Source organism: Typopeltis vanoorti, chromosome 8 (genome assembly GCF_054136105.1).
Source record: "Typopeltis vanoorti isolate ZY-2024b chromosome 8, IOZ_Tvanoo_1.0, whole genome shotgun sequence".
Taxonomy (NCBI): domain Eukaryota; kingdom Metazoa; phylum Arthropoda; class Arachnida; order Uropygi; family Thelyphonidae; genus Typopeltis; species Typopeltis vanoorti.
The window spans coordinates 101,733,199-101,757,871 of NC_143556.1; the positions used below are offsets into that span (position 1 = coordinate 101,733,199).

Genomic DNA, 24,673 nt, shown 5'->3' on the forward strand with positions numbered 1-24,673 from the left:
ATGACACTTATAAAAATGTATTCCATGATTACCAAATATTTCATGATTCACAAATGCACATATATATGTTAAATATTATTTTATTTCAGGTAAAATTTACACCAACAAGTCCATATTATTTGATCCTAGACAACCCACTATTCAGTTAATAGTAACAGCTCAGGACAGTGGTCGGCCTCCTCTTGCTGCTGTGGCATCAGTCCATATTCAGATTATTGATGTAAACAATAATGCTCCTAAGTTTACCAACCATATCTATACGTAAGTGTTTGCATTTTAATTTAGAGATAGAAATCCAAATGTTATATCCTTGCATTATATGGGGGATGTACAAAAAATCATTTACATTTAAAAATTTATTGTACATGATGATCTAAGAGCTATTTGTCAATCATATGCAGAATTTGTCTAGCATATGAATTGTTAACCATCAACATGGAAATGTGGAGGTATATCAGCAAGTATTTGGAAGGTTTTATTTTAAACAAAAATAAATAAATAAATAATAAAAAAATTAGTGCTTAAAAATGGGTATATTTATGGGCATATGGGTGCAGTCAGCCTGGTTTGCCGAGTGGTTAGCGTATCTGCTCTCCAACCAAAAGGCTGCGGATTCAAATCCCACCGTGGGCATGGATGTTTGTAGTTGTCTGTGAAAATACTAATGGTGGTGGTTGGGTGGTAGATGGCGCTGGTGTAGATGATGATGGTAGTTGTGGTTCGTTGTAGTTGGTGGATTGAGTGGTAGAGGCAGAGTTGTAGAGTAGGTGCCCTTCCTCGATGAATCTTTGGACTCCCTGGAGGGGTGACGTAATAATAATAATAATAATATGGCTGTGGAGAAAAATGTGTCTAAGCATGGAAATAAGAATTAGACATGGTAATTTAAATTAAACTCTGATATAGCTTACATTGTTATTGTAATATTTTACTACAAATGTGAGATAAACAATGTTGTATAATAGATAGAAATGCAGATATAACCTCAGTGAAAGAAACAAGTCAAATGTCATGTGGAATAATAGGGCCCCCAGTGGCAAGCTGTTCTACTTACAAGTGCAAGGAGTATTAGAAATAATAAAGAGTAGTTTGTGACGATGACCAAAAAAATGGGTTCACAATTCACTGGTTTCTGTCAGCAACATATGGTTGACAGAAATATATTGATGGGAATAAAATACAATGGATAAGCATATTTTTAAAAGAGAGAAACGATAAAAGAGATGAAGTGAGATATTGTGAGGATCCCAGAAGAGTTGTGTTCCTTTGAAGTGAAAATCAAGGAAGCACCAGTGATACAAGCCCATGAGATCGTTTGATGTAATGTTGAGAGTATGAATGATCCATATTTAATGTGATGTTTCTGTAGACCAGGAAATATATATAGGAGATAATTCTGAAGTATCTCCTATGTGATAGGGAATAATAATTAGTGATCATTTTATAAAAGCATGAATTGGAATCTTAATAAGCACGTGTTGCTTATTAAAATGAGATATTAACAAATGCAACACTTCTGTCCCTCATGTGCCTCTGCCACACGAGGGACACAAGTGTTGCATTTGTTAATAACACCTCATCTTTTGATAACAGAAAGCACTATGCTACTGCCAGTTGATAAGAAATCATGTGGTTTTGAACATGGAAAATGGCCAATTGGATGCAAGCTTCATTGAAGAAAAGATATCGATAAATTATTATTGTTGTTATTATTAATGCTAGACCTCCATGGAATCAAAAGACTCATCATGAGAGGTACACTCTATCACAAACAAAGCTCATCAAACCATGCCTTAAATTCGTTAAAGATGTTTACGTTCACCACACTTTCAGGCAATGCATTCCACTCCCTGTGCAAAGAACCTGCTTCTCATTCCTTTGCTTACACCCCTCATTACACAGCATCTAGGGATAGCCCCTTGTTCTACCCCCCTCCCTCCATTTTATGAAAAATTTCTTTTGTGTTAACATGATAACAACTCTTGACTGACCTATGTCTTAATCATATCCCCTCTTCTCCTCCTATTCATGAAGCTTCGAAAATTGCATTCCCTGAATCTGAATCCTCTGCACCCTTTCTTACATATCCTCATTACCATGAAAACCAGGTGACTAGATCTGTGTACAATAATCCATATGAGGGATGAGCAAGGCCTTATACAATAGAACCATAACCTCTTTATTTCTGCACATCAAAATCCTCCACATCATTACCATAATCCAATATGATGACTTCACAACCTGTGCAATGTTGTCCACTGAACTTCAGGTCCTTGTCTAACACCACCACTTGCAGATCTCTCATCTCCTCTACTTCCTTCTGATTTTCCCCACCAAGTGTATACTTTGCATTCCATCATTGCTTATCAATTTCAGAACTTTACCCTTTGCAACATTGAACTGATATCTCCACTTACCTGCCCACTCGTACAATTTGTTAAAGTCCTCTTGTAAGGCTACAACATCCACTTGGTTCCTCAGTGTTCTCACCAGTTTTGCATCATCTGCCAACAATTGCATATCTCCAGTCAAACCTGTCCCAATATCATTAATATACAAGTCAAACAAATCCCAAAATAGACCTCTGTGGCACCACTAGTGACTTTTCTGTACACTTGAGCTTCTTGTGATTTCACACTAATGAGGATGAAACAACCTTATGAAATGTTCAGTTACATCTCCCATCTTCATCCACTAACATCGTCTTAACATAATCATTTTTCCTTCTGCTTGCCACATATCAGAAAAAACTCTAGGATTTTTCTTGGAGGGAATTGCTAAGTTCTATTCATGCTGCACTTTTGCTGTCCTTAGGAAATAAATCACCTTCCTGGCATGCTCTTTATACTCTTCTTTACAATTTATTATCATTGTTCATCTTACACTGCCTCCACAGTACCTTCTTCTTCTTCTTCCAGATTTTGCACTTAATCCATTCATTCATTCATTCAACACCTACCTTATTCAGCCTTTGTCCTTCAGAATACATTCACATATTAATGTTGTTAAATATCTCTTTGTCAGTTTTCAAGCAGCATTTATCTCCTCTTCACTTATAACTCTGAATTCTACACATACTGACTACTGAATTAGAAATCTTTATGAAGATATACATAAACGTCACTTATGCAGCATATATGTAAAATACTTGGTCGCGTGTGTCACCACATGTTCTAGGCAGCTATTTAAGAATACCACTGGTCAGTAATCATCAAAATAACCCATACTGCTTGTCTAAGAGGTATGACTGTGGTCCTAAGACAGCCTGCCAAGAATGAGATTGCTGTCATCTGAAAGGCTTGTATGGACAAACAGAACTTCATTTGTGCAGCCATTGACCGAAGCATTTAATGAAGGCCGTTCCCAACCCATATCTCACCAATCTATGCACAGGGAAGTAAAGAGGATCAGTATTGGCAGTCTCATGCCTATATGTAATAAAAGTTTCTGATTCAGTAGCTAGTATGTGTGTGCTGTAGCTTCAAGCTCTAGAGCTTGAAAAATAGAGTGGAGATGTAAACAAATCATCACAAAATTATTCTGGTATTACAGAGAAAGCAAATGTTGCAGGCTGCAAGACTGTGTGAAGGAGAAATTGATATGTGAAATGAATTTGGTGAAGCAGAAAAGGAAAATCTCAAAACCTTTCTTTCATACTTACACGGTGATCAGAATACATTATGGAAAATTATGGAGACAACTACTGTGTTAGAGCAAAACTTTAGTTTAATATAAACCAAAATGAACACTTGATGTTTCGACCTTCATATCAAGGTCATCATCTGGAGCATACACATATATACAAAGAAACAAGATGCACTACAATCTACATGGTTTGCTAAAGTAAAGTTACTGACCAACCGTTACAACAATTATTGGCCTGACCTCTGGTGGAAAAAAAGGCCTTAACTTCGCATTAGCACCTAGAACCATTAATAAACTGGATTTTATATACCACATAGAAAGAGGCATTAAGTCTCTTCCTATTAATATAGCTGATAAAATTCGTTTAGAAACCAGATATGTTCTGAATAAAAAGAAAACTTTATGTAGCAATCTTACAAAAACAGAACTAGTAGCAATCAAGTCATTAAAAGGTAATCAAGATATAATTATAACAAAATCAGACAAAGGTAATGCCATTGTCGTCCTTGACAGATCAACTTTACATCTATCAGATGAATCAACTAGTCTCCGATAACAGCACCTATCAGCTTGTAAACTATAATCCAACTAACAGAATAAAGAAAAAAAACTGAGAAATGACTTATGCCCATCACTTCTTGGCCGTCAGACACTGTTAAAAAACTTATACTCCATTACGCCTGTTCTCCAAGAATACACGGTGTTCCTAAAGTGCACAAACAAAACGTTCCACTTCGGCCAATAGTTGAAGGAATAGACAGTCCTAATTATCACCTAGCCAAGAAATTAGCATCAACACTCAAGGAGTTGGTAGATCATTCCCCCTCCTATATAAAGAACACACAACACTTTATAAACAAAATTAAAAACATAACACTCAACAAAGATGATTTACTAGTCAGTTTTGACGTTTCTGCACTTAACACAAATGTCCCAATCAGTGACACAATTCTTCTCCTACAGAACAAATTTCCACTTACGCTCCTCTTTGTCCACGTACTACATTCCAGTTACTTCATGTGGCAAAATAAATTTTACCTACAAAAAGAATTTATGGCCATGAGCTCACAATATACTCCCAATTGCTAACTTTTATATGGAAGCTTTTGAGCAAAGTGCTCTTCATTCCTTTACCCTAAAACCTACAGTGTGGCTTAGATACATTGACGATGTTTTCGTTATCTGGCCACACAGTTGACAAACATTAAACACATTCCTTAGCCACCTGAACAGACGACATGAATGCATACAATTTACTACTGAAATTGAAAATCAGAACTCGCTCCCGTTCCTGGATACACTGGTCACACATCTTCCCTCAGGGAGTCTATCCTTCATGGTTTACCAAAACCAACACATACTGGCCAATATATACATGCTAACTCATATTACCACCCATCACAAAAATTTGGAGTCATTAACACTCTCAAAAACAGAGCTATAATGATTTGCTTTAATCAACAAGCTCTTAAACAAGAATTAAAGATTATTAGCAACACATTTATAAATAATGGCTATAACAAAAATACTATTACTAAAGTTCCTCTTAAAACTTCATCAAGAAAGAATATAGATTACAGTAAAACCATAGTCATCCCATACATTAAAGGGTTATCAGAAAAAATCAATAGAATCCTACACCATTATAATCTTAATGCACTTTTAAACCACCTATAAAATTAAAAAACATATTCAACTCTTCTAAGAATCCTCTCCTCCCATTGGCACATCCTGGAGTTTATTGCATCTACTGCACCTGTAACTTACCTTATATTGATGAAACTGGACATACAATCTCTATATGTAAAAAAGAACGCAAAAGACATTAAATATAACAATTGATGAAGTAGGCCGGACTCTCAGATCACGCTCTCAACACCCTACACCAAATTGATTGGAAAGGTACCTGCTCTTTACATCATACAAAATCCTGGTATGAAAGAAAATTTAAAGAAGCCTGTGAAATTCTGATTAACCACCCTAATCTCAACAATAATGCTGACATAAAAATTCCAAGAATTTGGATGGCAGATATTCAGCCTACTTAGTATCTAGCATACTATAGTACTTTAAGCAATTTTCAGCTTTTATTGGAAACTATTCCATACCAATTGGTTGAAATTGCTCTCTAGCCCAATTTAATTTTGTAACCTAATAGATAATAATAATAATAATAATAATAATAATAATAATAATAATAAGACTCTAGCTTTGATGTAGTCAAGTTTTTTTTCCACCAGAGGTCAGGCCAATAATTGTTGTAACAGTTGGTCAGTAACTTAGCAAACCATGTAAATTGTAGTGCACCTTGTTTCTTTGTATATACGTGTATGCTCCAGATGATGACCTTGACATGAAGGTCGAAACGTCGAGTGTTCATTTTGGTTTATATTAAACTAAAGTTTTCTCTAACATGGTAGTTGTCTCTATAATTTTCCATACTAAAAATCTCAAAAATTTCTTTAGTTGTATGATTAACAGAAGAAAGAGTCCATTTAGTTGCTGCAGATAGCATGCAGGTGAGTTCAGCTGAAGATATAGTATAAATGTTCAGTGAGCATTTTGTCAGTGGATTTCATGTTGGGGGTTGGGTAGCAAAACACATGATTATGAGACAAGAGGAGAGACTAGTAGTTCATAAATTTAAAATATTTGGATTAAGTAAACATGATAATCCAAGGAGAATTGAAGTTGAACTGCAGGATAGTGAAGAGAGCACATTTGAGGCTATTTGGTGTGAGATTGAGACAAGCAGAACAAAATATATAGTTGGGTGCTGCTATAGACCAGGTGATGGAATAGATGGTAGAGATAGAATGCATAGACAAATAGATGTAATGAGTGGAAGGAGGGTACTTATTATGGAGGATTTCAACTATAGTAACATTGATTGGAAGGAGGAGAGGACACATGGGAGGAAGGAATTGGATTTTATGCATTTATTAAGGGATAACTACCTGAGACAGCATGTAATGGGATTAGGGGTTCGAGAGTGCTTGACCTAGTAATTGCATCAGAGAATTTGACTGTAATGAATATGACCACTTTACCACCAATTGGTGAGAGTGACCATAAGGTTTTGACCTGGAAGGTGGTTAAATGCGTGGAATTTTCAATTAAGAAAGGGTACATGTGGAAGTACTGGGCTGGAAGTTGATAGTGCATGGGAAGTAGTAAAGGAGTGTTTGAAGGAGATAATGGCTGACTGTATACCTAGAGCCTGGATAGTAAATCAAGTAGGGGTTAAATGGATGAATAACAGCATTAAGCTTGAGCTGCAAAAAAAGAAACAACTGTGGAGAGAATTTAAGGAGAAAGGTGACCTGCAGGCACACGAACAGTATAAAGCACAGGCCAGAAAGGTAACGAGTATGGTAAAGAAAGCAAAAGCTGATTATGAAAGGAAATTAGCCATGCAAGCTAAAGAGAATCCCAAACAGTTTTTTCGAGACTGCAAGTAAAAGAAAAAATGTATACGGCAGAATGATTTTAAGGAATGCCAATGGTAGGGAGGTAACTGAATTAGTTGATATAGTGGAATTACTGAGTGAGTATTTGCAAGAGTATATCATTCAGGTGGTGATATTGCAGGAATGAAAGATCCAACAGGTTATACGGGAATTGAGGTGAATGAAATGGAGGTGAATAGTATATTACAAAACCTTAATGTGAATACATTAAGGGGTTTGGATGGTATTCCAGCTCGGGTCTTAGGTGAAGCGGCAAAAGAATTGTCAGTGCCCTTGACCATTTTGTTTAATTTGAGTCTCGGGTCTAGGTTAGTCCCGAGGAGATGGAAAGAGGGGAAAATAGTACCACTGCATAAGGGAGGTTCCAAGACTGCTGTTGCAAATTATCGACTGATCAGCATATCAGGAGTCGTTGTCAAGGTTTTGTACTCAAAAGAAGAATACAGGAATGGATAGATGATAACGGGATACTGTATGGGCGGACAGCATGGCTTTGTGAAGGGTAGATCATGCCTCACTAACTTGCTCACGTTTTATAACACAGTGACTGCTGAGCTGGATAAGGGTAATGGGTTTACAGTCATACTGCTGGACCTTGCTAAGGCCTTTGACAGGATACTACATGGAATTCTAATCAGCAAACTGCAGCATATGGGGATGGATATAGGGTTGGTGAGATGGATAGGAGGGTGGTTGATGGAGAGATATCAGAGAATAGTTTATTCAGGAGTAGAGTCCAAAAGATGGCCTGTGACTATTATTAGGATATATAGGATTCTGTTCTTGGACCACTACTATTTAATTTGTTCATTAATGATATCGGAAAGGATCTGAGAGGAACTATTCATTTGTTTGCTGATGATGCAAAATTGGGTAGACCAATAGTGAATGCACATGATGTCAAAATTTTGCAAGATGATTTGGATAGATTGGGGGACTGGGCTAAGGAGAATGGATGTCAATTTAATGTGGCAAAGTGTAAGGTTATGCATTTTGGAGTGAAAAGATTAGCAGCAGTATACCACATTGGTGGAACTGTACTCCAAAAGATTGACAAAGCCAGGGATTTGGGGGTGTTGGTGGATAGGGAGTTGAAGTTTAGGGGGCACATTGCAAAAGTGGCTAAATCAGCTCATCAAATCACTTAGTTACTGAAGAATACTTTGACGAGCAGAGACAAGCAAGTTATTGTTCCTCTGTATCGAGCCTTGATAAGATTGACTTATCAATCTTATTATTATAAGATTGACCCATCTTGACTACTGTGTCCAGATCTGAGCACCAGGGTTTCTTCTTGATGGGGAGGAGGTAGAGAGGATCCAGAGGCGAGTGACCAAGATGATAGCAGGTCTATGGAATGAACCTTATGAGAACAGGTTGAAGATTTGCAGGTTGCAGACATTGGTTGATAGGCGGAAGAGGGGGTGATATGATTGAGACATTCAAATTACTGAAGGGTATCTATAAGATTAATTCAGAGGATATTTTTCAGAAAAGGTCTGGTGGTGAGAGGACTTGGGGCCATCCATGGAACCTGGGCAAGAGTGTGGTTAGCAAAGGTGTTAGAACTAGGTTTTTTGCATGGCAAAGTATGATAGATACTGTGTGGAAGCTGAATAGTTGTAGACATGATTAGGGCCTCCCTCGATGAGTCTAAGGACTCCTTGGAATTGCCCGTAATAATCATAATAATAATGATACAAGACTGCAGAACCATATGGGTATGTCATCATATTATTATTATTAGGGTTTCTCCATGGAGTCATAAGGCTTGTTGTGGGAGACCAACACACACTAACCATTATTCACACAATACCTATCATATTTCTCCTTAAACTCATTCCCTATCAACAATCTCTGGCAATCCATTCCAGTTATTCACCACTCTCCAAGCAAAAAATCTGGTCTTCATACCCCTACTAGTCACACACACTCAAACAATTTCCAGGGGTGACCTCTAGTTCTTTTCATGTACTGAAAAATTTTTTTAACTCTTATAAAACCCCTTTAGGTGACCCCCTTGTTCTAACCTTACTACTCATGTATTGAAAAATCTCTTTTGGGTCAATGCTATAGATTCCCTTCATTAGTTTATAAGGTTCTATCATATTCCCTCTCTTCTCCTCTTAACCAAACTCTGCAATCCACATACCCTAAATCAATCCTCATAGGGAGCATTGCTTGGTCACTCATCTCTGGATCCTCGCCACAACCTCCCCTCAAGAAACCCAGGTGACAAATCTGTGCAAGATGCAGCCCTATCATAGTCTTATAAAAAGGAGATAATGATCTTCTTTTCTCTACTTCTCAGTGTGTAGTGTTCTTTGATATCTAAATAATCCTTTGAGCTATTTTGCCAAATTTTCAATATGCCCTCTGAACTTTAACTCTTTCCATCATCATCCTTAGTCTCATCAGTTTCCTGCAATACAGAACCATCAATGTAATACAGAACTGTTATTTTACAGAAAATAATAATGTATACTAAAATATTAATCAGAAAAACTTTAATGAATACTTTCTTATATTTTGCCAATGTTACATTGCCATCATCAGGGATCACAAAAAACCAATGATGTGTGCACACAGGCACTAACACTGGAGAAAAGTGGCTGAAGAAAGGCAACCAAAGTCAGACCTAGAGTCCTAAGTGGCACATTCTAGTGGGCTAAATTGGGTAGTCTTGGGCAATGGGATGAAGATCTGACGATTAATGCTTCCCAAATTTGGGGAAGTCTCATGCACCCAAATTTGTTGAAGTATTGAAAGTTTTTCAGTGCTGAGGCAATTTAAGATTTTAGCAACATGAACTGAGCTGAGGCAATTTAAGATTTTAGCAACATGAACATTCCTTGAAAAATAGAAAGAATGAAAGAATTCAGGAAAATTAGCCACTGCATAAGAAAGAATCCAAATCAGTGGTGGCAAGCTATAAAGGGGCTAGTTTGAATGTGAAATTAGATTGCTAAGAAATGCAAATCTTTCCGGAGGACAGTATGTGTTTATTAAATTGCAGCCTTCTTGATAAATTGTGTACAGTTTCATCCTGTTATAAAATATAACCTTGTTACATCTGATTAAAAAGCGATAACTGTACTAGATAGAAGAAAGGCTTAAAATAACAATTACTTATTAGTTTTTCTAGCAATACTTGTGTACAAATTCATTCGCTGCCTGGAAAATTTGTAACATTTTTACCCAAAATGTTTTTTTATCTCAATATTATGTAAATAGTGTGATGTATAAATTTTTAAATAATAAATATGTGTATAAATAAACATATAGAGACAAAATACATTCTAATCGACGAACCATCTTAACCTACTAAAATAATCAAAGGATTCTTGGCTGGTCATTTAATAATTAATTTTTTTTTGTTGATTTTCCATTTTAAAATTCAGAAGATGATGATAATGAAAATATTTATCTTGATATTTTATACACAGAGCACATATATCTGAAGATGCACCACGAGGATCTACAGTACTTAAAGTATCAGCCACTGATCATGATAAATCATATTCTAACAACAACATAGATTACAGTATAATTAGTGGAAATATTGGAAAGACATTCATTATTTCTGGGAACACAGGTGAGCTGCTTCTGATGAATCCACTGGACAGGGAAGAAGTTTCCAGCTACTCTCTTAAGGTATTATTTCATGCTATTTTAAACTTTTTTTTAAAAAAAATTATTCTAATTGAATAAATAAATTTTAAAAATTTTACGTATGCTTGATTTTTAATCATTTCTGCTAAGGCTTCTCATAAAAAAACTGTACTGCTTAGATATAAAAAATTAACTGCTTAAGCAGAACTCAAAGTTCATCATCATCAAATTCCTGATATATACCCTCAAGGGGTGTAGAGGATATGATAGTACTACATGAAAGCTTACATCATTACAAACTTACTATCTACAATTTTCCCTCCAAATCAGTCTGTTACCTGTCAAGACTCCAACATTATCAGATCTTATATTTCTATCTCCTAAGGCACTTTTTACTGTATCAATCCACCTATATCTTGGTCTTCCTCTGGGTCTTTTTCCTACCAACCTGGCAGAAAACACTTGTTTTGCTAATCTTTCCTATCCCATTCTGTTTAAGTGCCATACCACCTGAGATTAGCTCTGCTAACGCATTCCTGGATACTGACAATGTCAAGTTCTTTTTGTAATATCCTCATTTTTAATATGATATTGCCATTGATGCCATCTGTTCACGCCTCTAATCTTTCTCAGGACTATGATATCTGCGGGTCTCTAGTCTTTGGTTAAGTGTTTTACTTCTGACCCAGCTCTCAGATCCATAAGTTAAAATTGGCTTAAATACTGTCTTGTATACAGCTAATTTAGTGTTTTGGCTCATTTTTCTCTTATTCCATATAAATTTATTCAGTTGGCTTTCTACCATACCAGCTTTGTTGATTCTGTTGTCTATTTCCATATTTAATTCACCATCTTCACTAAAAATCGTGCCTAAGTAGCTGAAATGTTTTACTTGTTTTATAGGTTTTTATGTTGAAGGTTTAATGGATTTTTTACAACACTCAAAAAGAATTAAAATAGAATTTAATACTTCCCATATTTCGTCCTAGTCACTAGGACATCTACGAGGATTACAAAGACAATTAATGTAACATGCACACAAAAACTTACAATACTAAGCCCAACCACGTGGGTGACAAAGTCCTATCTAGGTGGAGCACCCTCTAAGGGCAGTAGTAGGTGGCCTGGAATGTAAGGTGGGACCTCTGGTGATGACTGTTTCCCAAATCTTCGGAAGCTTAATGCAACCGTATTTGTTAAGATTTGGTTGGTTTCTGAGAGCTGCTGCTGCTTCTAAGAAAAGTCTCTCTTTCTTGAATTTGCTGTGGTGGAGCATGGTGGTTTTCTTCCATGATACTCTGTGGGTGGTGTCCAAAACATGGTCAGCCAAGCCTGAATGGCCATAGTTGTGTTTAACGATGTACGACTTGTGTTCCTCCAGGCGGATGGATGCTGATCTGCCTGTCTGTCCAAAGTACGCAAGCTTACAGGAACAGGGTACTTTGTAAACTCCAGGCAGAGAGAGAGGAGGGAGCTGATCTTTCGTAGAACGGATAAGGGTAGCCAGTTTGCGGTAAGGCTTATATGCTGTGTGTAGGTTATATTTTTTTAGTATCTTGGCTATTTTTTCCGAAGTGCCACGGATGTAGGGTATGGTGATGGCATTTTTAAATTCTTGTTGACGAGAGGGACGGGGAATGGGGGAGGAATTGATTATTTTTTTGATGCTGTGTTCGCTGTAGCCATTGGAGAGGAAAGTTCTGTGTATGTGGTTAAGCTCAGTAGTGAGGGCGGTTCCACTGGAACAAAGATTGTGGGCTCTCTTGGTAAGGGTTTTAATGATGCCATATTGTTGTGAGGGGTGGTGGTGGGAGAGTTTGTGAATGTATCTGCCTGTGTGTGTGGGTTTTCTGTATACAGTGAAGGCAAGTGTATCATTAGGCAGGCGCGTGACTAAGGTGTCTAGGAAGGGTAAACAGTTGTTCTTTTCCTTTTCCATAGTAAACTGGATTCTTGGATGTAGGCTATTGAGATGACCGAGGAAGGAATCTGATGTGTCTAGGCCATGAGGCCAAATAGAGAACACATCATCTACATATCTTAGCCAGATAGAAGGTTTGAGTGGGGCTGAGTCTATGGCTCGTTTTTCGAAATCTTCCATATAGAAATTGGCAAGGGGGGGTGAGAGGGGGGAGCCCATGGCGGTTCCCTCTATCTGCTTGTAGATTTTGTTATTCCAAGCGAAATACCCAGAGTTGATGGCGAAGGAAAAGAGATCTAAGATGTCAGAGGGAAAAACGTTTTCTAAGAGAGATAAACTGTCAGTTAAGGGAATATTGGTAAACAAGGAGGAGATATCAAAGCTTACTAATATGTCTGTATTATTCAAGGTTAAATTTTCTGTGAGGGCTTTAAATTGGGTCGAGTTTTTTATATAGGAAGCTGAATTTCCGGTGAGGGGGGACAGAGAGTTGGCCAGCTGTTTAGACAGTCTGTAACAAGGTGCATTGGTGGCATCTACTATAGGCCTGAGTGGGGAATTAGGTTTGTGGATTTTTGGTAAACCGTATATGCGGGGGGGACGGGAGCGGAAAGGTTTAAGTTTTTTCGTGACGTCGGGGGGCCAGGAGGTTCCTTTTTTAAGTAAGATTTTTAATTTCTTAACTGGCGTTTTTGTGGGGTCGTGTTCTAGCGGGATGTAGGTAGCGCGATCGCAGAGGATAATGTTCATTTTACGATTGTATTCGCTGGTATTAAGGACAACTGTGGCATTACCTTTATCCGCTCTGGTGATGACGATACTTTTTTCTTTGCGTAGTTTCTGGAGAGCCATGCGTTGGGAATAAGATAAGTTACTTTTTGGAGGCGAAGAGTGAACGAGGATGTTGGCTACGTCGAGTCTGATGTTGTTGGCTACCTCCAACGGTAAGCAACCGATCCCCCGTTCGATGTTAACCATTACATCGAGCACTGGCACTTCTTTCGGGGCGACGGCATGGGCTCCCCCCTCTCACCCCCCCCCCCCTTGTTCAGTTTTATTTCCCTTTTTATATATGGGTACTATGAGAGCCTTACTCCAATCATCTGGAATTCATCCCTCTGTCCAGGCCATATTGTACCTTGAACTCATTCATACTCTTCATATTCACAACACATTTGAATGGCAATGCATTCCAATCACTTGCACCTCTAATGTAAAAAATCAGTCTCTCACTCCCTTATCTAACACATAAAACTTCCAAAGATGATCCCATGTTTTTTTTTTCCCCTCTCTCTCCACCCTATGAATAAACTCTTCCATATTAAACTAATAAAATTCTCTCTAAGCAGCTTAAAATTATTCATCAAAAACATAAATGATATCATCTCTCCTTAGCCTGTCCACCAATTCTACAGTTTACTCTTTCTCAGCCTCCTCTCTTGATTGACATCCCACAATTCCAATATTACCCAAAGTGCTCATCTAATATAGTCATTTGGATAGTTTCCACATTGTGAGAGAAGCTAATAACTAAATTTATGCACAGTAGTCCAGTTATGGTCTGCACAGAACCTTGACCAGTGGTACAGCTAACCCAATCCCTTATCATATCTGCAATGCTGACACTTCTGTAGTCCCCCCCCGGCATTACACTTTACAGTAGAACTCATTTACTGTCTCACAGATGTTGCTTCTTATTATAGCAGGCAAGGGAAAGATATGAGACTGAAGTAGTGCTTGTGGATGAACATGGATAGAACAGTAAGATGAGGACAGAGAGGGGGAAAAGCTAGAATGTGAAAACAGGTATACAACAAACAGGTATTCCTCAAGAACCATTTCCAGAAAATGCTGGAAATGGTTCTTGAGGAATTCAGAAAATAATATTTTTGAAGGTGAAGGTTTTGCTTTTCAAACTTCTGTATTCTCAAATCATATTCTACTTCTTTCTCATCCATCAGATGACAGGTTGAGTCCTCTATGTGCATCTGGTTTTTGTTATCTGGTTCTATCTCTGGCCATTTCTGTCATCTATCTGAAGCTTGATAATTTTAACCTACTTCAAAGGCCATACCTCTTGATCGTCTTCCTTCAATGATTCTATTCAAGCCTACATTTGGTGATCTTTGAAAGGATATTCTCTGGAGGTGACCAAACCATCTTAAATGCTGTTTAAGAATTATAGCTAAGATATCTTTTCTTTAGTTTATTTCATGTTTGACTTACTCGTTTGTTTTGTGTTCTGACCAGTGAGTCTTATTTATTTTTTTAAGCATATCATTTCAAATGATCTGATTTTCTGCATTTCTTTCTGATTGAGTGTGTCTTGGCTCCATATGTTGCTGTAGGTATAATAATGGTTTTATAGAGTTTTAGTTTGAAGTTTTTTGAAATGCTGTAATTTTTTTCATATTAGACCATCCTTTGTTAAGTCTGTATTTTACTGTTTCTGTGTTGTCAAAGTTGTCAGTAATGAGACTGCCAAGATATGTAAACTGCTTTACTTGTTTTCAAGTATGTGATTTTCTAAGTTTATTGAAATTTTTCCCTATGTCTTCCTATTTTCATTGTTATAGTTTTGCTTAGATTGATTTTCATTCTAAAATTTTAAATGAAGAATACAAATCATGTTTTTTCCCTTCTCTTAGGATGAGTTAATGATGAAAATTAATGCAGCCGGCTCATCACTCCTCTGCTGAATTCACCCCTAAGGACAAATATTTATGACTGTAACTCATGTGTGTTCACGAGGCCAGTTTGTCTGTTTTGAGGGACAAAAAACCCAAGATTCTGAGTGAAAAAACCTTCTACCTCTGCATGAGACCAGATAACTCACCTAGTCGAAAGTGACCAGATAAAGGTTCCTCACATCACAGATAGGAATCAAACCCAGGTTTTCCAAACCAAAGGGCTTTCTCCATACCAACTGAGCTACAGAAGCTCTGTTTCAAATAGACCTTATCAAAGTATAATTATAGCATAATTATACTTTCAAAGGACTTTAATTTCAATTTGTGAGAAGCTGATTGCAGACTAATGACCAGTTGTTTGTCAGTAAATAATAATAAAATATAAAAACAAAAAAATCAGCTAACGCCTATGTTGTTCCCATATAGGGAGTAGGCGGGGCCGTTTACCCTATCTAACTTTCTAGATAGGGTAAATATATAGTAAAAAAATATATAAATAAATAAATAGTAAATATCTAAATAGGATAAATATAGTCAGTAGATAATAAAGGAGCTAATTTGAAGAATGATGGTTCAACAGATTATTGATTTTTGTGTTAGTCTGCATATCATTGAGGAGGGGAAAAAAATTTTCCCTTCATTTGGAGAGATTCTAAGACATCAAAAATAACTTGAAATAATAAATAGTAAAGTTCTTCATGGAACATCATGAAAATTATGTAGTAGTGGTCTGTTTTGAGGGACAAAAAACCCAAGATTCTGAGTGAAAAAACCTTCTACCTCTGCATGAGACCAGATAACTCACCTAGGATTCTGCTAGGATTATAAGGAATCTTTTTTTTTAAGAAACTTTTCAACTGAAACTGAATTAGCTACTATCCTCATATAGGGATTGCATTGTTTTCATCCCAGAAACTTCTGTTTTTTTTTCCCACAAAAAACAGAGAAACCTGGCAAGAGAACAGACATAATACAGTAGTGAACAAATTAATCCAAACACTCACATTTTAAAGAAAAATTTTAATTTCATAAGAAAATAAGTACAAAAAATTAAACTCCAACTTTATCTAATAATTTATATGTGCTCCTTTGTTTCTAATCATCATCATCATGCATATCAAGGATTTAGGCCTAGCATGGCCTGTTCTGGCCTTAGAAGTCTTCGTTGAATCGTTTAAGAGGACGTCCTGGTTTTCTTTTTCCTAATGGCTTGTACTTTAAGGCTTGTTTTGGTAATCTTTCTGTTTTCATTCTTTGAACGTGTTCCATCCATTTATGTTTATATTTTTTAATTTTTTCTATTACTGGCTCTTGGTTTAATTCTTTCATAATATCTTTGTTTCTTTTGTGATCAAATAGGATATACTTTGCTGTTTTTCTCATAAACTTCATTTCTGCTGTTGTTAATCTTTGTTTGTCTTTTTGTTTTATTGTCCAGATTTTGCTTCCATACATTAAGACTGGTAGGGCTAATGTATTGTATACTTTTAGCCTGGTTTGTTTTTGAACTAGGTTTGGTTTAAATATAGAATTAATTACACCTGTTATTTTCATTTCATTGTGAATTCATTTAACTACCTAGGATGTATGTGATCATACATCCTAGGTAGTTAAATGAATTCACCTGTTCTAAGATCTTGTTATCTATTACTATTTTAGTTCTTGCTGGATCTTGTCCTTTAAAGGCCATAATTTTTTATTTTTCTGTTGATATTATCATAATTTTTGGATATCTCATGTAGATCTTTGTTTCTAATAAGTTCATTAATTTGCCCAGGAATGGACTCTACCAACATAGAACACATTTTTCTTATTTCGCATCTCGAAACCAAACTTGTATAATGGATTGTATTAAGTTATCCTTTGTATTGCAATCTAATTTTTCAAGTCTTTTTTTCACTATGGCCCACACATTTTCTATTGGGTTAATTTTAGGAGAGTTACCTGGCCACTGATGAAATTGGATGTGATTTTTGAGGAATTCTTTCACTTTTTATGAAGTGTGGCATGGACCGAGATCCTGTTGAAAGATAAGTTCTTTGTCTTTCTGGAGTTGTGGGACCACTCTTTTCTTCAATATTTTTATGTATGGGTCACTCATACCATCAACAGGCACAAGTGGTCCTAGACCATCATGTGTAAAACAACCCCAGAACATCTTTATAGCTGGGTCTTTAGGAGCTTGTTGAAGGTGGGCAGAAGAAGTCTTCTCAGCTGCTGATTTGCAAAACATAGAATACTCACTCTCCTTGGACAAAGAAATGATTCTCATCTGAGAATATGGCCCTCTTCCACTTCTCAACAGTCTAATCTTTGTAAACTTTTACCCACTAGAGCCTCTTTTTCGTCAACAGTTGTTTCTTCTTTGGTCTGTGGGCAGTCCTCCCTGCTTCCAACAATCTTTGACAGACTGTAATGTCAGAAATATTAATCCCACTAGCTATCAAGTCTCTATTTATGTCTACAGCAGACAATCCTAGATTCATTTTGCTTTTCTTAACTAGTAAATGATCTTGAACATGTGTAGTTTTCCTTTTTCACTCGTATTTTCCTTTTCTGTCAGAAGAAAAGGTACCTGTCTCCCTAAAAACCTCTTTAAAATCACATTAACAGTATCCAAACCAACCACACTCATTGGCAATTTGTCTTTGAGTCATGGATGTGCACTGAGAAAAAGTACATATCTTTGAACGCTTTCTTAGAGATGTATCCATTTTATAGCTATGCAAAATGAAAATCAAACACTATGAATGTCATCTTATTTACACTATTAAAAATGCAGACCACTATTAATAAACATCACAGAGACAGTTAAAATATACAGCATTCAACCAAAATAGTGAACTAAAACCAAAACCCAAAATAGTAAACTGAAACCGAAACCAAAACCAAAAACTTGTTGAAAATTCTGCTTGTTTGGATTAATTTGTTCACTTCTGTAGGCTGCAGCTAGTTGCTTTGGCCATAATTCCAGTAAAAAAAAAAAAAAAAAAAAAAAAAAAAAAAAAAAAAAAAAACACCTTCTTAGATTGAATTCTGTATTTGTATTTCATTATAATTGGAAACACATAACATGCTTACATGCTTCCATTCAATCTCTATGGCAAACATAAGAACCTGTTCTCTGGTATCTTAACATTTATCAATGTTGAACTGGATTTGACACATTCATAAGCGAGTTCCTACTTATAATATTGAACAAGCACTGGCAATAATAAGATCTGTCTAGTTTATATTTGGTGGATTACAATTTGAACCTGTCTATACTAAAATCGGACAATGGTTACTGTGATTGTCATTTTTCATTTTTCAGTATTCTGGTTCTCATGCCATCGAATTTGATTTTACTGGTTTGCCCAGTTTTACAGCCGAGCATCTCCTTACTGTGTAATTCTGTAGTCTTCTTCAACCTTTTGGTTCTATACACTGCTGGACGAAGGTCTCTCCCATGATTTTTCAGCCCACTCGGTTTTCTGCCTCTCTCATCCATCTCACTCCTGCAATTTGCTCCAGTTCATCCCTCCACCTTCTTCTCGGTCTTCTCTTTGTCTTGCTCCATCCATTGGTCTCCACTCTGTTGTTTTTCTAGTCCATCTCCCATCACTGCATCTGGCAATATGGCCAGCCCATCTCATCTCCACTTAGCCTGTTTAATGTATTTTACAATATCCATGACACCTGTTTGAGATCTTATCCAGGTATTTGTCTTCCTATCTCTTAATGTTATTTTTAGCATACTTTTCTCCATACAATGTTGTGTTGTTCTCAGTTTTTTGTTTAGGGCTTCTGTTAAAGTCCATGTTTCTCCTCCGTATGTTAGGACAGGAAGTATGCACTGGTCGAAAGCTTTCCTTTTTAGACTCATAGGGATGTCACTTCTGAATATGTCTCATTTCCCCCATAAGCCATCCATCCAAGGTGAATTCTTCGTTCAATCTCTTTTCTTTGACAATTCTCAAAGGATAACAATTGGCCCAAATATACATATAAAGTAACTTGTTCTATTTCATGGTTTTCAACTTTGACATTTTGACAGTTCTATGGTTTATGTATTTATTCATCATTTTTGTTTTTTTCTCTATTTATTTTTAATCCAATTACTTTGGAGGCTTCATTTAGCTGATTTAGCCTTTGTTGCAGATCTTCAAGATTATCTGTTATTAGGACAATATCATCTCCAAATTTCAGATGATGCAGCCTTTCTCCATTTATGTTTATTCCTTTTGTTTCCCAATCAAGGCTTCTAAAGACTTCCCCTCTAGTGCAGCTGTAAATAATTTGGGAAATATGGTGTCGCCTTGCCAGATGCCTTTTTGTATTGGGAACTTTTCACTGTTTTTATATAATTTAATTGCAGAAATTGCATTATTGTAAATATGTTTTAGTGTTTCAATATATGGTTTCTAAGTTCCCTGAGTTTCAGGTGCTTTTATTGTTGCAGATGTTTTAACTGAATCAAATGCTTTTTTGTAGTCTGTATAAACCAGACATAAGGGTTTATTGTATTCAACTGATTTTTCAATGAGCTGTCTTAATGTGTGAATATGGTCCAAAGTATTGTAATTCTTTCTAAATCCAGCTTGTTCACAGGATTGCATTCCCTCTGGTTTAGATTTTATTCTATTATTTATAATTTTTGTGAAGACTTTATATATGGTAGGGAGTAGGCTTATAGACCTGTAGTTTTTAATTTCTTCCTTATTGCCCTTTTTAAAAATTAATATTAGAAGTAAATTGTTCCAATTTTTTGGAATTTTCCTCTGTTTTAGGCATTTATTAAAGAATTTAGTCAACTGTTTGATGACAGGGCTTCCTCCCAGTTTTAAGAAGTTACCATAATTCCATCTTCTCCTGGGGCCTTTCCTTTCCCACAGTACCATTTCCACTTCACCTTGTAAGATCTCAGGGGCATTGTGTTCTTCCTCACTCGAGTTATCCATAGATGATTCTTGGATGTCTCGGTCTTTGTCTTCATAGAGTTCAGTATAAAATTCCTGAATTCTTTTGATTATTGTATCTCTATTTTTTATCAGTTCACCATTTTTTCCTCTTACAGCAGCTATTTCCTTTGTTCTAACTGATAATGTTCGTCTTAGGACCTTCATATTACTATTGTTTCTTTAATTTTCCTAGTATTATACGATCTAATTTCATGTTTCATTCTTTTATGTATAGTTTTACAAATATCCACATATTCTATTTTATTGGTGTCATTCAAATCTCTTTTCATATCTCTTCCTTTCTTCATCAGATTTAAGGTTTCCTGTCTGTTTTTCCTCTCTTTGGTGCCTTTTTACCTCCAATTTCTAGTGCACAATTCTGTAGTACAGAACTTAATTTTACCAAGTTATATTCTGTATAAGCACAGTGAAATTTATAGTTACAGCATAAGTTGTTGCTAAATTGCAGTCTAATTCACACATGAGTTTGCTTTAGGTTTCATGGTCACACACATATACAAAGACAGTGGGACTCTTCTTTGTTCTGTCATGTGATTTATGTGGGATTCTTTCTTTTTCTTCCTCTTTTTCCTTGGCTCTACAAAGTTGACAATGCCTATAAGAAACTATTGTCTCAAAAATGTTGTAAGTAGTTAGCCACTTTTATAGTCCTTTAGTGAAGTGAAATGTTATGTTAATTCTTTCTTAACCAGTCCACTTTGTCATTAGAAAAGCATTCTTTAGAGCTATAATATTTTTTGTTTGTTTGTTTTTAGATCATTGCTATGGACAGAGGTACCCCAGCACTTAATTCCTCAACAGATGTAGCCATCTCTATAGATGACATCAATGATAATCCTCCACTATTTAACCAAAGTCACTATGATATCTCAGTATCAGAAATGACCACAGTGGGGACTAGTGTTTTACAAGTTACAGCAACAGATAGAGATGAAGGGCAGCATGCAAAAGTTGTATATGACATAACATCAGGAAATGATGACCAAAAATTTAGACTTAATCCCCAAACAGGAATTGTTACTCTCAGAGATCTACTAGATTATGATACAGTTTCAGAATACCGTTTTATTGTTCGTGCTACAGATAGTGATCCTGAACGACCTCTGTCTGCTCTTGCCAGTATAATGATTAGAGTTAAAGATGAGAATGATAATGCACCACTCTTTCCTCTTCAGATGTACAAAGAGATTGTGGCAGAAAATGCTCCAGCTGGAACATCTGTATTTGTAGCCAGAGCTATTGATGGTGATCGTGGAACATATGGAAAGCTAAATTATTCAGTCACAGAAGGAGAAGGTAAAGAAAAATTTAAAGTTGATCCCAACACAGGCTTAGTTACAACTTTGGTGGTATTTGATTTTGAATCCAAAAACAGATATTTTTTTACCCTTATGGCCATGGATGCAGGTGGAAGATATGCTACTGTCCAAGTGCAAGTAGAAATTGAAAGTAAAGATGAATATCCTCCTGAATTTACTCAAAATTCATACCATTTTACTATTCCTGGAGATGCACCAGTAGGATATATAGTTGGAAGTGTTCATGCCATAGATCCTGATGAAGGAATAGATGGCCGTATTATTTATCAGTTTAGGAACATGCAGGCAAACTTTGCTATTAACAGTACTACTGGATTGATTAGTATAAAAAATGTATTCCGCAGAGACAGCTTAAGTCCTCAGAGGAGAGAAGTTCATACGCATGAAATGTCTCTATCTATTCAAGCAAGTAGTGGACGACCAAACTCCCTTAGTAATTATGCTGTAGCTGAAATTACTGTTGACTTTTCCCTAAATGCCACCAAGCTTAGTGCCACAGAAGAAAAACTGGGAAGCAGCCTACCAGCTTGGGGATTAGGTCTAGTTATTTCCCTTGCAATACTGGCTATTGTATTACTGACAATGATTGTTTTCCTGCGTATGAGAACAAAGCGCAATAGTAAGCCTCCTGTGGTTCAAGGTTTTGACAGTTCCTTTGATACAATTGACATTCACCACCCTCCTTCAAGTTCAGCAAGCATCTCTCAGTTTCCTCCACATTATAGTGATATTTCTCAGTTTGACCCCCCAGACAGCACACAGCATGTGAATGGTGCCACATCAGAAGTATCAGATCAATCACATTCTGCATCTAGTGGAAGAGGTTCTGCTGAAGATGGGGAAGATGTTGAGGATGAAGAAATTCGTATGATTAATGAGGGACCCTTGTTACAGCAGCAAAAGTTGCAACGATTAGGCATACCAGATTCTGGAATACATAGGGATGATGATAATGTGTCAGATATATCAGTACACAATACTCAGGAATATCTAGCACGTCTTGGAATTAACACATCTCACTCTGATCAGAGAAGCTGTCAGGAGTATAGCAAAATAGCTAGTTCCCATAGCGTTGAAAGCATGCACATGTTTGATGAAGAGGGGGGTGGAGAAGGTGATGGAATGGATATTAGCAATCTTATTTATTCTAAACTGAATGATGTTAGTGCTGAAGAAAATGGTGCTATCATGGATGGAACCCGAGGATTTGGATTTGGAGATGAAGGTGAACCTTCTATGACAGGATCATTAAGTTCAATAGTGCATAGTGAGGAAGAACTCACAGGAAGTTATAACTGGGACTATCTACTGGACTGGGGTCCTCAATACCAGCCCCTTGCACATGTCTTTGCTGAAATTGCACGACTAAAAGATGACAGTGTCCCATCAACGTATTCAGCTACAACTCCAAAAACTCTTAACCCACAAGTAAAAACTGTACCACCACCTCTAATAACTAATGTAGCACCCAGGTCAATAGCACCTGTAGCATTAAGTTCAGGACACACTAGTCAAGTGGCATCTTTTCCAACACTACCTCGTTCTCCTATTGGTCATGACAGTACATTTTCCTCTCCTGCCATGTCACCAAGTTTTTCTCCTGCCCTTTCACCATTAGCTACTAGGTCGCCATCCATATCTCCACTAGTTTCACATGGTGGAGGAAGTAGTAGTTCCATTCAACTCTCGGGTCCTGCCACACCTCATCATCCTAGGCCTCAACGTTCCTCCCATACCACTGCAGCATCATCAGGATCTGAAACAGAGCTGCAGATATAAAGTGCCACATTTAATAAGGCTGCTTAATTTATTGCAGTGAACTCTGTAAAAAAATAAGTCAATTTTGCTTGTTTTGTTTTTGTATACTGTTGTTATGACTTTGCTCCTGTAAATACTAATGTACAGTTTCTAATGATTTATACACTGAGGGGCCAAATTCCAAAGATTTCTTGTTTGCCTCTTTTTTTTTTTTTTTAAGGGAAAAAAAAAAAAAAAAAAGAGTTGCCATACTAGAATTTCTATTGTTCAGTCTATAAACCTTAAGTGTGTGTTACCACAGTAAACCTTTCTTAAAGCAATATAAATAAAACCTGATTGAATTCTGTTATTTACAATGAGATTTTCAAGTAAAACAAAAATGTATATCTTCATATTTGCCAAGAAAATGTAGATAGTATATACCTGTGATACTATATATACCACCTGAGTCTACTAAGTTTTTATTGTTTAAAAGTATTGTGTGCATAAATCTATGTATATGAGGTTATACTACTCAAATAAACAATCAATTTTATACGATAAACAGTGAGTACCCACCGTACGGGGAAAAAAAAAAGCTGAAATATTCAACAGAAAATTAGTTGTTCACATGGTGACAAATACTATGATAATTCATTCCATTAAATCTGTAAGAATGGTTACTGTGTTTCACCAGTTGTTGGACTGCAATATTGTAAATAATATTTTAATTTGTGAATAAATACCGTTGGTAAACTTATGTATCTTTTCATGCTTCCAATATGCCCATCGTTTAAGTTGTATTTTTTATGCATTATTTTGGGAACACATTAAAAGAAAATTAAGACTGTGTATGCAACACAGGTTCTCAAACTTTTCTCAGCAGTAGGATGATTGAATAAGTTGAAATCAACCCAATGAGATGATGGCTGTTGTGTTTATTAAGATTTTTATTATTATTATCATCGTTCAGGACCTCCATGGCGCTAGAGGGCTACGCGGTGTGTAGTGTTTGCAGAGAGCTCCGGCAAAGATAAGTATTATTTTGAGAATAAATTGGCAATATTAGTTTAATCTTGACGTGGTATTGTTTGTTTTTGGTAGCTTGGTGTGTCTGTTGTGATTTTTGGTTTTTTTGGTGTTCCGTCTTAATTAAACTAGTAGTTTAAAGATATGATTGATAGCATATGGCACCAATGCGATGAAAAACAATGGCGACCAAGACTTTGCAATCTGTGTTCAAGAACTTTAATGTAAGGGAATTTGTACAGTGTGACATGTGTGGTATGTATGCATTCCTGAAAGAGGCTGGAGTTTG

General features: G+C 36.4%; 2 protein-coding genes across 2 annotated transcripts in view; both read left to right on the forward strand.

Annotated features, from left to right (window-relative positions):
* ds (dachsous cadherin-related 1) overlaps nt 1-265 on the forward strand; it is a 342,130-nt gene extending 341,865 nt beyond the window's left edge. The window contains exon 19 of the mRNA XM_090396431.1: nt 90-265. Coding sequence (XP_090252557.1) covers nt 90-265 — 176 coding nt within the window. The remainder of the gene's footprint in view (nt 1-89) is intronic.
* A 170-nt stretch (nt 266-435) lies between these two features.
* Nucleotides 436-23,397, forward strand: LOC150104232 (protein dachsous-like). The gene is made up of 3 exons (XM_090396432.1): nt 436-449; nt 10,562-10,769; nt 21,055-23,397. The coding sequence occupies exons 1-3, from the start codon at nt 436-438 to the stop codon at nt 23,395-23,397; spliced, it is 2,565 nt and encodes an 854-aa protein (XP_090252558.1).
* The last annotated feature ends 1,276 nt before the right edge of the window (nt 23,398-24,673 follow it).

What these genes read in the sequence shown, in the direction of transcription:
- LOC150104232 (XM_090396432.1), top strand. An exon ending in TTTCCAGCTACTCTCTTAAG is followed by an intron (nt 10,770 to 21,054) that starts GTATTATTTCAT and finishes GTTTGTTTTTAG; the next exon opens with ATCATTGCTATGGACAGAGG.